The 13,172-nt window shown below is 48.6% G+C and overlaps 1 protein-coding gene across 6 annotated transcripts in view; it reads left to right on the top strand.

Moving 5' to 3' along the window:
• The window catches only part of TMCO4 (transmembrane and coiled-coil domains 4), a 92,859-nt gene that overhangs the window by 26,859 nt on the left and 52,828 nt on the right, over window positions 1-13,172 (top strand). For all 6 annotated transcript variants that reach the window (XM_036826269.1, XM_036826252.1, XM_036826247.1 and 3 more), the window contains one exon: window positions 7,483-7,615. In XM_036826269.1, the coding sequence (XP_036682164.1) occupies window positions 7,483-7,615 (133 nt within the window). The remainder of the gene's footprint in view (window positions 1-7,482; window positions 7,616-13,172) is intronic.

Below are 13,172 nucleotides of genomic sequence, written 5' to 3'. Positions count from 1 at the left end.
ACGTGAATATTTTTGGTTTCTCAGTGCATATAAAAGTTATATTTACACTATACTGTAGTCTATTAAGTGTACAGTAACGCTGGGTCTAAACAAACAATGGACATACCTTAATTTAAAAATGCTGTTGGAAAAATGGCAGTGATAGACTTGCTGGATGCAGGGTTGCCACAGACCTTCAATTTGTTAAAAAAAAAAACAAAAAAACAAAAAAAAATGCAATATCTGCGAAGCACAATCAAGGCAAAGAGCAGTAAAACAAGGTCTGTCTGTAGATGAGAAAAGGAGGCCCGGAGTGGGAGTGGCTACAGTTGTCATGTCCAACTCTATCCTTATTAATGAAGAACCAGGGACCAAGACCTGGGTGCATCTGGGGATCAGGCTGCCTGGTGTTAAGATTCAAGCTCTACTTTGGCAAGGTCCTGAATGTCTCAGTGCCTCGGTTTTCTCAGGTGTTAAATGGGAACAAACAGTACTTTTTACCTTATAGGGCAGTGGTGAGGATTAAATGAAATAACCCAGGTAAAGTGCTCAGAACAGAGCTGGCATGCAGGAAGCAGGCCATGAGTGCCACTGGGGCATGGTGGTGGTGGTGAAATGGGAGAGCCCTGGGAACCGGAAAACTTGGACTCTCATCCTGTCTCTGAGACTCTCATTGTGTGACCTTGATCAAGTCACTTAACTTCTCTGAACTTCAATTTCAAATACAAATGAGAGGCAAGAGCCAGATGCTACTTCAGAACAAAACAAAACTGTCTTTGGTCCTAAGAACACAGTCAAGGATCTTGTAAGGAGAAGGTCAGTGTCATAGTTGGGCCAGTTGTTCAAGGCCTTTCCCATAAGCTCCATGAGAGCAGGGCCCTTGTCTGGCTTGTTCACCATCATATCCCAGTGTCTGCAACACTGATGGACACGTGGTGGGCATTTAGTACTTGTTGGGTGGATGGATGGACGGATGAAGGGATGGAGGAATGGATGAAGGGATGGAGGAACAGATGGATAAATGGATAGAAGGTTGGATGGATAGAAAGAAGGATGGATGTCCCTTCCTCAGAGCACAAGCTTAGATACTAGCAAGGTGGTTTGTCTGAACTTGAGGGTTAAAACATCTTTTTTCTACAGAGACTGATGGGGTAGGACACACAGCACAGAAGAAGACTCTCTGTGCTACTGCATTTCTCTCTGGGTGTGAGACAGGGTGATTAATCATGGAATCAGCCCAAGAAATCAACACAAAAAGCCGCACGTCTCTGAACTTCCTGGAAGGTTGACCCTTACTGACAATATTGGGATCTTAGTCACAAAACGATGCCATCTTGGCAGCTGGGTGGAATTTTTTGTGCATGCCAATCATTTTCTTCTCCTCATCCAGTAACAACCCGTGAAGCTTCTTGCCCACACAACTGGAAAAAATAAGCCTTTTATATGTTGAAGGTTAAACTAAATCTGAGCCAACTCTAGACTGGGTTTCACAACTGTGGCACTGTTGACATTTGGGACTGGATAATTCTTTGTTATGGGACCACCCTGTGCCATGTAGGAGATTTAGCCGAATCCCTAGCTTCTACTCACTAGATGCCAGTAGCACTTCCTGAGTTGTGATAACCAGAAATGTCTCCATACTTTGCCAGATATCCTCAGGGGGCAAAAACATCCCTGGTTGAGAACCATGGATTCAGGACCCAAAATTTGGCCGTCTCAGGTGGGGCTGGTTTATTTGCAGTTGGTAACCTTTATAAGTTACCTAGTTGCTCTCCTAGGTCCTGTACACAGATGGTGAATTATTGCATCGTATATAATCCTCAAATCAACTGCTAGAGTAGATAGTGTTATCCCCACTGACAGGAAATTTGGCTCAGGAGGTTAAGTAACCCGAGGTGGCATTTCAAAGTAAGTTTCAAATTCCATTTAAGGCAGTGAGTCTCATGGTGAACGTGCGAAGGAGACTTAAGCTGAAGCATGGTTCTTGCCCTCTGTACTCTGAATCCAAAGATAACATTGACTCCAGGCCATGGAACCCGACGACATGCAGCCGCATGAGACCTAACAACCTTCACCGCAAACTTGGCTCTACTTTCTGACCTGGTCTTTATTACTGAGTTGCAAACCCTACCTCCCCAGTGAATCAGAAAGGTTTGAGAGGTTGGTCGTTTGTCGTGGTGGAACGCGTTGTCAGCTGGTGGCTAGGTTCTTCATCAGGATCCTCAAGATTCGTAAAGCTTGCTATCAGTATTGAAACTGGCTGGTTCATCCATTCAGCAAATAAGAACGGAGCCCCCACTGTGTGTGCCGGGCCGTCTGCTAGGTGCTGGGAGTAGTTCTAACCAGGGCCGATGCTCATTGAGTGCCTACTGTGTGCAGGCCCTGAGAAAAATGCTTTATAATTTGTTTAACCCCCTCAAGAGCCCTGGGAGGTAGATGCTATTCCTGTCCCTCATTTTACAAAAGAGGCAGCTGCGGCCCAGAAAGTGAAATCACCTGCCCGAGGTCACACAGCAAGGATTCGAACCCAGGCACTGTGGTTCCAGAGTCCATGCTTAACTGCTGTTCTGCTTCCTACATGGAGATAAAATGATAAAATCCTCATCCTTACAGCTGACTTTAAGGGGATTTGATGAGGCCAGAATGAAGAGTGGGCACCCCATGTGGTAGAGGCCAGAGGATCGGCCAATCTCGCCAGCAGCTGAGAGGGTGGAGCTGGAGGAGGACCTCAGATAGGCCCCCTTTGCTCCCATGACCACTGGCCTTGAAGTAAGCTTGTTGCCGTGTTGGACGCCCTTAATTGTCCCCCCAAAATGAGCCGTGAAGAGAAAAGGCAGGAGTCATACCCGAAACCATCTGAGTTCAAGTTCTGCCCTGAGACAGGGTGCATCTTAGAAGTCCTGTCCCTTGGGACTTCCCTGGTGGCGCAGTGGTTAAGAATCCAACTGCCATTGCAGGGGACACAGGTTTGATCCCTGGTCCAGGAAGATCCCACAGGCCACAGAGCGACTAAGCTCTTGCACTACAACTACTGAGCCTGCGCTCTAGAGCCCGCGAGCCACAACTACTGAGCCCACGTGCCACAACTACTGAAGCCCACACGCCTAGAGCCTGTGCTCCGAAACAAGAGAAGCCACCGCAATGAGAAGTATGCACATTGCAACAAAGAGTAGCCCCCGCTCGCCACAACTAGAGAAAGCCCGTGCGCAGCAACGAGGACCCAATGCAGCCAAAAATTATTAATTAATTAAATTTAAAAAGAAAAAAAAAGTCCCGCCCCTCCAGCCACGCTCTGCCCACCAAAGTGAAAACCCTGGGCAGACTTGTAAGTCAGCCCAGTGCCCAGCGGGGGGATGGGGGGTGGAGCGTGGGACTAGAGTAAGGTGTGGTTTCCTTTATATGAAAAAAAATTCATTGAGGGTAAAATTGGGTATAAATATTCTAAATGTTACATAATATGTACAATTAGAAAAGTTGGGGGAATTCCCTTGTTGTTCAGTGGTTAGGACTCGGCGCTTTCACTGCCAGGTCCCGGGTTCAGTCCCTGGTCGGGGAACTAAGATCCCACAAGGCACGCAGCACGGCCAAAAAAGAAAGTTGGTCCATCGAGGGATGGCAGTGCAGTAGGCTGGGTAATCAGTTGAATGAACATGGCCTGAGAGTGTCCTCGGACCGCAGGGAAAGGCGAGACGAAGGTTCCCCGTGCTGACACAGCAGCAGCAGCTCACAGCCTCACCCCAGCAGCCCTGGCTTCTTAGCATCTAAGGATAGAGGAAATTTGACAATTTACCATGAAAAGAGTACTGTTAGCCACCCTTTCTTGATCACTTACTGCATCCCAGGTGCTGGCCAGTCTCATCACATGCATCTTCTCACTGCATCTCAACATACGCCAGATTAAAAGGGTATTCTTGCCCCCATTGTACAGATGAGGAAACTGAGGCTCAGAGAGGTCAAGAAACTTGCCTGAAGCCATTCAGCTAGTAGGTAGTCAGATGAAAATTCAAACCCCAGTCTGTGTCGCAACAAAGGCTGAAGTTTCTGCCTCTGAATTCCTTTCCTTTGGTCTGGAGGGCGGTCACCAAAGGGAAGGGATTGGCCGTGATCTCTTCCCAAAGGTCTGAGATTCTGCTGCTCTCCGAGGAGAGGCAAGTTCAACCCCAGGCAGGTCATTCTGGCTCCCGAACTCAGATCCATACTGAGAACAGAGGCTGGTTCAGTGCCTGGCAATGGAGGTTGTACTGCTCCCTGAGGAGGTGCATTTGGAAATGTAGGGCAGGTGGTGGTGGTTATCACAGTGCCTGGGGTGCACCTGGCATTTAGTGTCAAGCTCCAGGGGCGCTGTTTATCCTTTAATGCACAGCACAGTGTTGGATGGTGAAGTGCAAAGTGCATCAACTTCTCTATTGAGATGCTGGTGAGAAAAGGAGCCCAGAAGTGTTTGTTTTGCCCCCTGGTCTGTCCAAACACACTGGGTGACTTTGGACATGTCCCTTGCTCTTCCTAGGCCAGAAGGACCAGTTGGGCTCCAAGGGCGGAGTCTGGGTGGGTGCTGGGGCTGCCCAGCAGTTGGAGGCTGGCATACTCCTGCCCCGTGGGGGCAGAGCCAAGATCCCTGAGTCCGCCCCCCACCAAGATTTTCCAGAGAACAGGCTGCCGGGTGACGGGTCCTGTGTGTGCACCTTTGGCCCATGGCCTAGGGCTATGCCTGGGATTGTGGGTGCACCCCACATATCCCATGCACCCAGAAGATAGGATTCACAGCTGACCACATGGGATTGACCTGGAATCCCAAAATTCACTCAAGTAGATTTGCCTTATTCTATTTTTTTTTTTTTTTTTTTTTTTTGGCTGCACCGCTCAGCTTGTGGGATTTTAGTTCCCCGACCAGTGATCGAACCTGGACCCTCCACAAGGAGAGCTCGGAGTCCTAACCACTGGACCTCCAGGGAGTTCCCTCAAGTAGATTTGCCTTTAAAAGGCAGCCACAGTGAAATGAACAGAAACTTTGGCATCCTGGGTTTTAAGCCAAATTCCACGGCTCTCTCAGCTGTGTGATTTAGAACAGCGGTCCCCAACCTTTTTGGCACCAGGGACCGGTTTCGTGGAAGACAGTTTTTCCACGGACTCTGGTCGGGGAGATGGTTCAGGCGGTAATGCTAACGATGGGGAGTGGTGGGGAGCAGCGGATGCCCGCCCCTCACCTCCTGCTGTGCAGCCCGGTTCCTAACAGGCCGCGGACCGGTACCGGTCTGTGGACTGGGAGTTGGGGACCCCTGATTTAGGAAGTTTCTTAGCCTTTCTGCACCCATTCTTCCCTCTTGTGCAAAATGAGGCATCATAATACCAGCTTCCCAGGACCACTGGGAAGATTAGCAATCAGGAATGCAAGCTTCTTGAGTGGTGCCCAGCATTTGTTAGGAGCACCGTGGATGCTGGTTTCCTTCCCTGCAGAGGTAGCAGGAGGAGGAGTCATCTTGATTACACCACTTCCTCCAGGCATGAATGCACCCAGACCTTCTCAGATCAGGAGCTTGCTAGTTAGAACAACAAGTGCAAAGGCCCTGGGGCAGGAATGAGCTTGGCTTCTTGGTGGGACAAATACTGGTGGAAACAGGGACCGGTAGAAAGTGAGGTGGTAGAGAGTGGCAGGAAGGGGTTAGAAAATGTACAGTCTTGCAGACCATGGGAAGAAATGTGGATTTTATTCCTAGTGCATTGGGGAGTTTTAAGTTGGGGAAGAGAACCCCAATTAGATTTATGACTTCATCCTTCAAGCTGCTGTGGTGGCAAATAGAGTGTGGGGCAAGAGGAACCAGGGCAATGGCTGGTCCTTGAAGAGCGATGGCAGTCACAGTGGCCGTGCAGCAGAGACGGGGAGCCGTGGTCAGACTCAAGATACATTTTGGAGGTGCAGCTGTCAACATTAGCTGGTAGATTGGATGTCTGAGGAGGGGCAACAAGAAAAATCAAGAACGATGCCCAGGCTTTTGGCCTGAACCCCAAGTTGGGCTTTTTATTGAGACAGGACGGATTGGCCCTTGAGGAGTGAGTTGGCTACCCGGCAAGTTGTCCTGGGTAGCCCAGGACTCCTGCCCTTCCTCCACCACTCACCACCTGCCTTAAATAGAACCTCAGCTCCAAGTCCAGCAGCCTGGCTATCAAGGTCCTTGAAATGACCCTTACACGAGGCTGACATTCCAGAGTCCCGTGCCCGAGAATACCTTGGGAGGTTTTAATCACCTGTGCACCTGGCAGTCTATATTCCAGAAACTGAATCACGGCAGCCTTGACCAATGGAGTATGAATTAGTAGCTGATAATAACTGCCATTAGTTAATCACCATGGCCAAGGCTTGTTAATTTCCACAGGTCGATTACGGCCTACGTGCAATAGTCTGTGATCCTAGGAGGGAGCAGGGAGCTCCTTTATTCGTGGAACTTCAGCTGATCAGTAACCCCAAGACATGGCCTGTGGTGTCTATTTCCCGACACACAGACAGGTCCTCATCCAGGGAGGCGGCCGAGGGCAGCTGGGCAAGTGCTGCCAGACCACGGCTCGCTCTAAGGACCCTAGTTCGAGGAAGGAACTGGTTTATTTTGCAGAAGCTGAGGTCATCGTAGCTACTACGACCTTAGTATAAAATTACCGTGCAGCACTGCAGACACCCAGCAGAGGAGGCTGGTTCTGCAACATTCATTAAGGACCCGTCATGGACCCAGAGTCCTCTCCTCAAAACTTTGTGAGATAACTTACTATTTCCACTTCCACCTGAGCGAGGATGAGCTTTGCCCAAAGTTAGACACACAAATAGTATCCGTACCCAGGTCTGTCAGGTCATTAATTGAACATTTATTCTTTGTGCCGAGCACTCTCCTAAGGACTGGAGATAAAGCAGTGTAGAGTTTATACTTACAAAGTTTATACTTCACGGGGAGAGACAAACGAAAGTAAACGGATATGATATCAGAGCAGGGCAAGCTCTGTGTGGAACAAAATGCAGGGTAAAGGGGTAGAGTAATGGGGGCCGGGGGTCAGGAAGGCATCTCTGGGCAGGAGGTGTCTGAACAGAGACTTGAATGAGGAGGAGGAGCCTCACAAGAAGATCTGGGGAATGAGCCTTCCCGTTGGTGGAGACAACACAAGTGCAAAGGCTCCGCAGCAGGAACATTCTAGAAGGTGAGGCCGTGGAGTTGGCCAGGGGCCTTGTAGGTCATGATGGAGTTGGATTTGCTTCTGATCGTGATATCACATCCTTAACAGCTTTGGGATGTGCAAATTTGATCTTTGCTAATTTGGTGAAAAACGCCACCTTTCTTCCGATCCATATGGGTAATAGTTGCACACTGTTCTGCCCCAGAAGCTGTTTTCTTGTTCAGCTGACTGGTTCTCGGGGCTGTGTGCTTAGGATGTATCTGAGGTTTGGGTTTCATCCATTGCGCTGCTGTTAACATGTCTGTGCTTAGAAGCTGAACTGACCCCGTGCTCTTTCTCTCTTTCCAGGGCGCTATGATGCTCGGGCCCGAGTCCTCATCTGCCACGTGACCTCCCTCCTCCGAGTGCCCTTGGAGGAGCTGGACCTCCTCGAAGAGATGTTCCTCGAGAGCCTGAAGGAAACCAAAGAGGAGAAATCTGAGTAAGTGTGCCCTGCGACCCTGGCCCCCCTGTCAGGAATCAAGGACTTCCACTCTTCAGATAACAGCATCCTGTGTGTCCCCTCCCCCCATTAAGAGATGGTGCACTGAGGTGGGAAGAGCACTGGACAGAGAGTCCCAGTGCAGCCCTGACTCGCTGTGTGGCCTTATCAAATCACTTCTCCTCTCTGGGCCTCCATCCTCATTTGTAGGAAGGGGGGATTGAATGGATGAATGCTAAGGGCCATGAGTTTGTGACTTTAACATTCTGTGGCCCCAACACCCCACTCCCCCTCAGCTCTTGTGACACCTTGTCTGTGGGCCAGAGTGGCCTGGGTTCACATCCCACCTCTGACACCTATTTGCTTTTTGACCTTGGGTGGGTGCCCCCCACCCCCGTTCTCTAAGCCATAATATTCTTATCTGTAAAATAGGAATAAGAATAGCATCCTCCTAGGGTCATTGTGGAAAACAAATGCAATTGTATTATCAAGTGCTCAGCCCAGGGCTGGCATGTAGCAAGGGCTCAGTAAGTATGAGTCCTTCCCTTCCCCCACATGCCCCCATACCTGCCAGCTGTCGAGAGGCTTTGCTATCTGTGTATGGTCAGGTGTGTGTCGAGGGAAATTTTCCTGGTAACTTGGCCAGAGCTCAGCTCTTTGCAGAACACCTTACACAGCATCTAATCCCAGGGTAATAAATCAGTCCCAGTCACAGCCTAATTGCGGGCTCCTTGCACCGGGCACACCTCCCAGCCTTGGGTTTTGTTCGGCCATGAAGGCTTTCTTTGAGCAGCCAGGCTGTGCCAGTTCAGCCCAGCTGGGAATTTAGCTTTGAAGCCAAGTTCAGAACTGGAGCCGCCCTCCCGCCAGGGTTTGTAGGGCAAAGGGAGGGGGTTGTTTCCTTGAGAAAGGAGGAAACTTGGTCTGTTGAAATAACCTGAAAATAGACTTGTTTTGACTCCCAGAGCTGTGTCAATAAAGAAACACCTGGATCCGGGCCAACACCTGGATCCCTCAAGTATGCCTTGAAATGAAGGAAACTCTTAAGTATTGTTTGGAAATCTATTGTCAGAAAGAAACACATTACCCAGAGAGTCTGTTCTGATAATACCAGAGCCCAGCTCTGCCACTTACCAGCCGTGTGATCCTGGGCAAGTTATTTAACTTCTCTGGGCCTCGGTTTCCCCAGCTGCAAATGGGGATAATAATAGCACCCTCTTCATAGGGTTCTTGTGGGGCTCAAATGAGTTTGTACACGTAAAGCGCTTCGAGCAGGCCTTGCACAGAGTTACTAGTTGATAAATATCAACATTTGCTATAGTGCCGTTATTACTACGTGGGCCATTTCCTCAGAAAAATACTCCACAGGTGTCATTTTTTAACTCAATTTTAGGGACTTTGGCAACCTCTCAGATTCTATCTATGGTCTCTGGAAGGGTCTGAGACGCAGGGAAAGCATAGGAACTAGTCAGCCAAGGGACCTGGTTCTCTGTTTGATTCTGCTGCTAAGTCCCTGTGTGGCCCTGGGCACGTTGCTTTCCCTCTCCGGGCACCAGCACCAGTTTTTTCAGCTGTATAAGTAGAGTATCGAATTGTATGTAGGTTTCTTTTAACTCTAAGGTTTTGTGTTTCTGCAAGGTGAGCTTCTCACTCAGCACCCCAAGGTGATCCTTTGCAACTGGAGTTCAGGGTGTGATGTACCACCTTTCTGTTCTTGGGTCTCCAGCCGAGCCCTGAGGCCATCCAAGCTTCCCCTACTTGTTTGGTGACTTCACTTCTCTGTGCCTCAGTTTCTTCATCTCTAGCACAGGGATAGTGGTAGTATCTCCATCATAGGGCTGTCGAGAGGGTTAAATTAATTAATACATATCAAAAGCTTGGAACAGCACCTGACACATAGTAAATGTTAGCAAATGCAGTGCTGGAGGTTGATACTGATCCCATCATATTAACATGGTCTACATTTAACCTTTATAGAGTGCTCTCTAGATGCAGGTACAAGATACCATCTCATTGGGTTCTCATTACAATCCCCTGAGGCTTTTGCAGAGGAAGAAACAGAATGTCAGAAGGGTAACTCACCCAAGGCCACCCAGCTGGTCAGTGGCACCATCTGATTCAACCTCCTTATCCAGTCTGAACATTGCTTACTGCATCCCTCAAGGCATGGTTGAGAATCTGAGGTTTCATCCTTAATTCTGATGAAGGCAGTGAAGATAATTCTTCTATGGGGCTTTCTGAGCTTTTACTAGGAATGTGTCTCTAGACTCCCCAGAGATAAGCACTCCCTCGCTATCTACTGGAGAAGGTGATTTAAAAAAAAGAAAAGGATGGTGGTGAAGGCAGTAAAGGTAAGGAACACCCTCTCATGGGAGATAAGGTGGCAGTGAGGGAAATTTCTTTGTGGACCCATGAGATAAGCAGTGTGGGTGTCTTTGCTCTTCACAAGGTATCTGTGACTTCAGCCTGGGATTTGGCCCAAATCTTCATTTTGGCTTCAGCCTCTGTCTTAGGGAAGCTGACATGGAATGTCAGCTCAAGGTCACTTCTGGCATCCCAGGTCATGAGTGTGGCCAGAGGCTATGTGATGACAGAGATTGCCATGGTGCCTAGCCAGCAGGCAAAGTCAGTAATAGGAACAGGGCTTCATTTGGATTTAGTGTCGTGCTCTGAATTCTCACTTCCCAGTATAGGAAGCATCATAGATGTAACTCAGAGCCAGCCTCTCCTCTTGTGCTTTACAGGTTAAAATTCAGACAACTGAAGTTATTGCAGGAGTGAAATGCTGTGATAATTAATGATTAATGAGAAAGCTATTCATTTTATGTACAAAACAGTTACTAAGAGCATTCAAGTACTTAAATAAGGAAATCGATTGGCAGTTAGGGTGTACATTAAGAGAGAGTGCCTTAGCTAAATAACTTTTAGGGAAAATATTATATTCTTTTTGATTCAGCAAGGGTTTATAAACATTCAAATAATAATACAAAGCAGGGACTTCCCTGGTGGCGCAGTGGTTAAGAATCCACCTGCCAATGCAGGGGACACGGGTTCGCAGCCCTGGTCCAGGAAGATCCCACATGCTGCAGATCAACTAAGCCCATGCGCCACAACTACTGAGCCTGTGCTCTAGAGCCCGCGGGCCACAACTACTGAGCCCACGTGCCACAGCTACTGAAGCCCACGCGCCTAGAGCACGTGCTCCGCAACAAGAGACGCCACCTCAATGAGAAGCCCGCACACCACAACAAAGAGTAGCCCCCGCCCGCCACAACTAGAGAAAGCCCGCGTGCAGCAATGAAGACCCAACACAGCCAAAAAAACATTTTTTTAATAATAATAATAATACAAAGCAGAATACTAGAGATTAGAGTATATCATCAATCCAATCTTTATAAAATTGATCTGATATACTAGCATTTATACATTTAAATAAAACAGCTTCAAGAACAATATTTACTCTTTAGTTATTTTATTCCCTTTAGGCTATGAGTTTCCCCCCCCCATAAACTCAGCTAAAAGTGATGACTGTCTAGTATCCCAGATGTGCAGGTGTCACTGCAGGAACAATCTAGAAGCAGACAGTGCTAAGAAATGTCAAGGGCACCCACTCAAGAATTTGACTATGTTCTTAATAATAAACCTGTACTAATCACGAAAATGTTGTAACATCCTAGATTTGTTCTACTATCCCAGAAATTTCATTCTTGATGGTGATTGGCCTACACTCTGGCTAAATATTTTATTTAGCCAAAATGTATGTGCCCTCTGGTTTTCATAGAAACGGACAGTGAGTGGGAGAATAGATCCCTCCAGCAAGATGTTCACGTCCAATTCTTGCTGGAATGAGTAGGTTCTTTTCAAAAAACGTCTTCTGAGCCCCATCCAGGTGCCAATCCCAGGGCCAGCTGCTGAGGGTGGAACGCAGGAAAGGCTTTATCTGTGTCCCGAAGGTTCAGCCCTGCGATTCTCAAACTTGAGATAACTGGAGAGCTTGTTACAGGTGGTTTCCTCACCCAGGAAGTAGTGCTTTTAACAGCTACCCCCTGGGGATTCTGATGCAGTTGATCCAAAGCCCACCCTTTGAAAATCAATGGTCTAGAATTCCAGGCTAATACAGTACAGAGGGTTAGGGAGGCCTGGAGTCGGAGCATGTAGGCAACCCTGAGGCTCAGGCAGGCGAGGAGGTGACTCTGGAACGATGAGTAATGTTTAGCCAGACAAAGGAAGGTGAGAAGGTCCTTGGCCGCCGAGGGCCAGCAGGAACACAGGACTGAGGCGTGGGCAGTGTGCCTGCAGGCAGTTCAGTGTTTCTGGAGGGTAGAGTGTAAGTTAGGAATTGATGAACGATGAGGCTGTGAAGAAGGCAGGGACCAGGTCACGGGGGGGCCTGAGTGTCCTGCTGGAGAGGTGACTCTATCCTCAAGGCAGAGGGAGGACCAGAAGGGAGGGAGAAAGGGGGGCAGACAGTTGTGATTGTACTTTCCTGCTTGACGTTGGTCACATGGTGGTGCTCTCATCACCCTCCCATTTCCAGTCCCTAAGTGAGAAAATTGAGGCTCAGAAAAATCAGGGGAGCCAGCGAGATCATGGCAGAGCTGGGCTCAAAGACCTCACCCCAGATTTGCAGACTATTTCCCAGGCAGTGTTTGTTGAACAAGATGCTGCTGGTTCACAGAGCAAGCTGCTCGTAGCCCCTGTGTGTTCCTCTTGTACGCCCTCAGCAGCTGGAATTTCTCCTCAGGCCTTGAACTCTGCCGAAAGCAACTAATGTCCACCCTTCCTGTTTGCCCCGATTGGTACTAGCAATTAAGGGCCAAAGTATATCTCCAGCCTGTGTTATGGAGGAAATTATCGTAACCACGGAAGGAATGATGGTAGCAATAAACATATTGAACGATTACAGTATGCCAGTCACCGTAGGTTTAGCCCTCCTAATACCCCTGGGAATTCAGCGCTATTATTATTCCCACTTCGTGGATGAGGAAACTCAGGACAAGTAATTTGTACCTAGTCCCAAGGTTAGTAAGTGGCTCTGTCCAGCAGGATAGGCTAGGTTTTGCTGCGGTAACAAAGACCTCCACATCTCAATGGCTTACAGCAACAAAAGTGCATTTCTTGCAAGTTGGCTGTGGCTTTAGTCCACACTTTCTTGGTTCTGGGTCCCAGTTGACAGGGTGACCTCTATTGGGAGTGTTGCTGGTCTCGAGACAGAGCAAAAGGAGACTTACCAGGCGCTGCACTGACTCATGAAGATTTTGCCAGAAGTGACTCACATCCCTTCCAGCTACTGGCTAAAGCGGGTCATGGAACCACTCAGCTCAACAGGGCAGAGATGTGTAATTGTTCCGTAGGGAGGACCAGTGCAGGAGGGATAACTGAACACCTGGAGGATTGTCATGCACCACCACAGCAGAGGGGGGATTCAAGCCTAGTTTACAGGATTTGAAACCTGACACCAGAACCCACGCCCTTCATCGCCATCCTGCCTTCCGCTTTGCTAAATGCATGTGGTTCGGCCTCTTCCCGCACATCTGAGGGCGTGAATTTCAATCAT

The sequence above is a fragment of the Balaenoptera musculus genome, chromosome 1, assembly GCF_009873245.2.
Source record: "Balaenoptera musculus isolate JJ_BM4_2016_0621 chromosome 1, mBalMus1.pri.v3, whole genome shotgun sequence".
NCBI classification, from domain to species: domain Eukaryota; kingdom Metazoa; phylum Chordata; class Mammalia; order Artiodactyla; family Balaenopteridae; genus Balaenoptera; species Balaenoptera musculus.
This window is presented reverse-complemented; position numbering and strand designations above follow the sequence as displayed.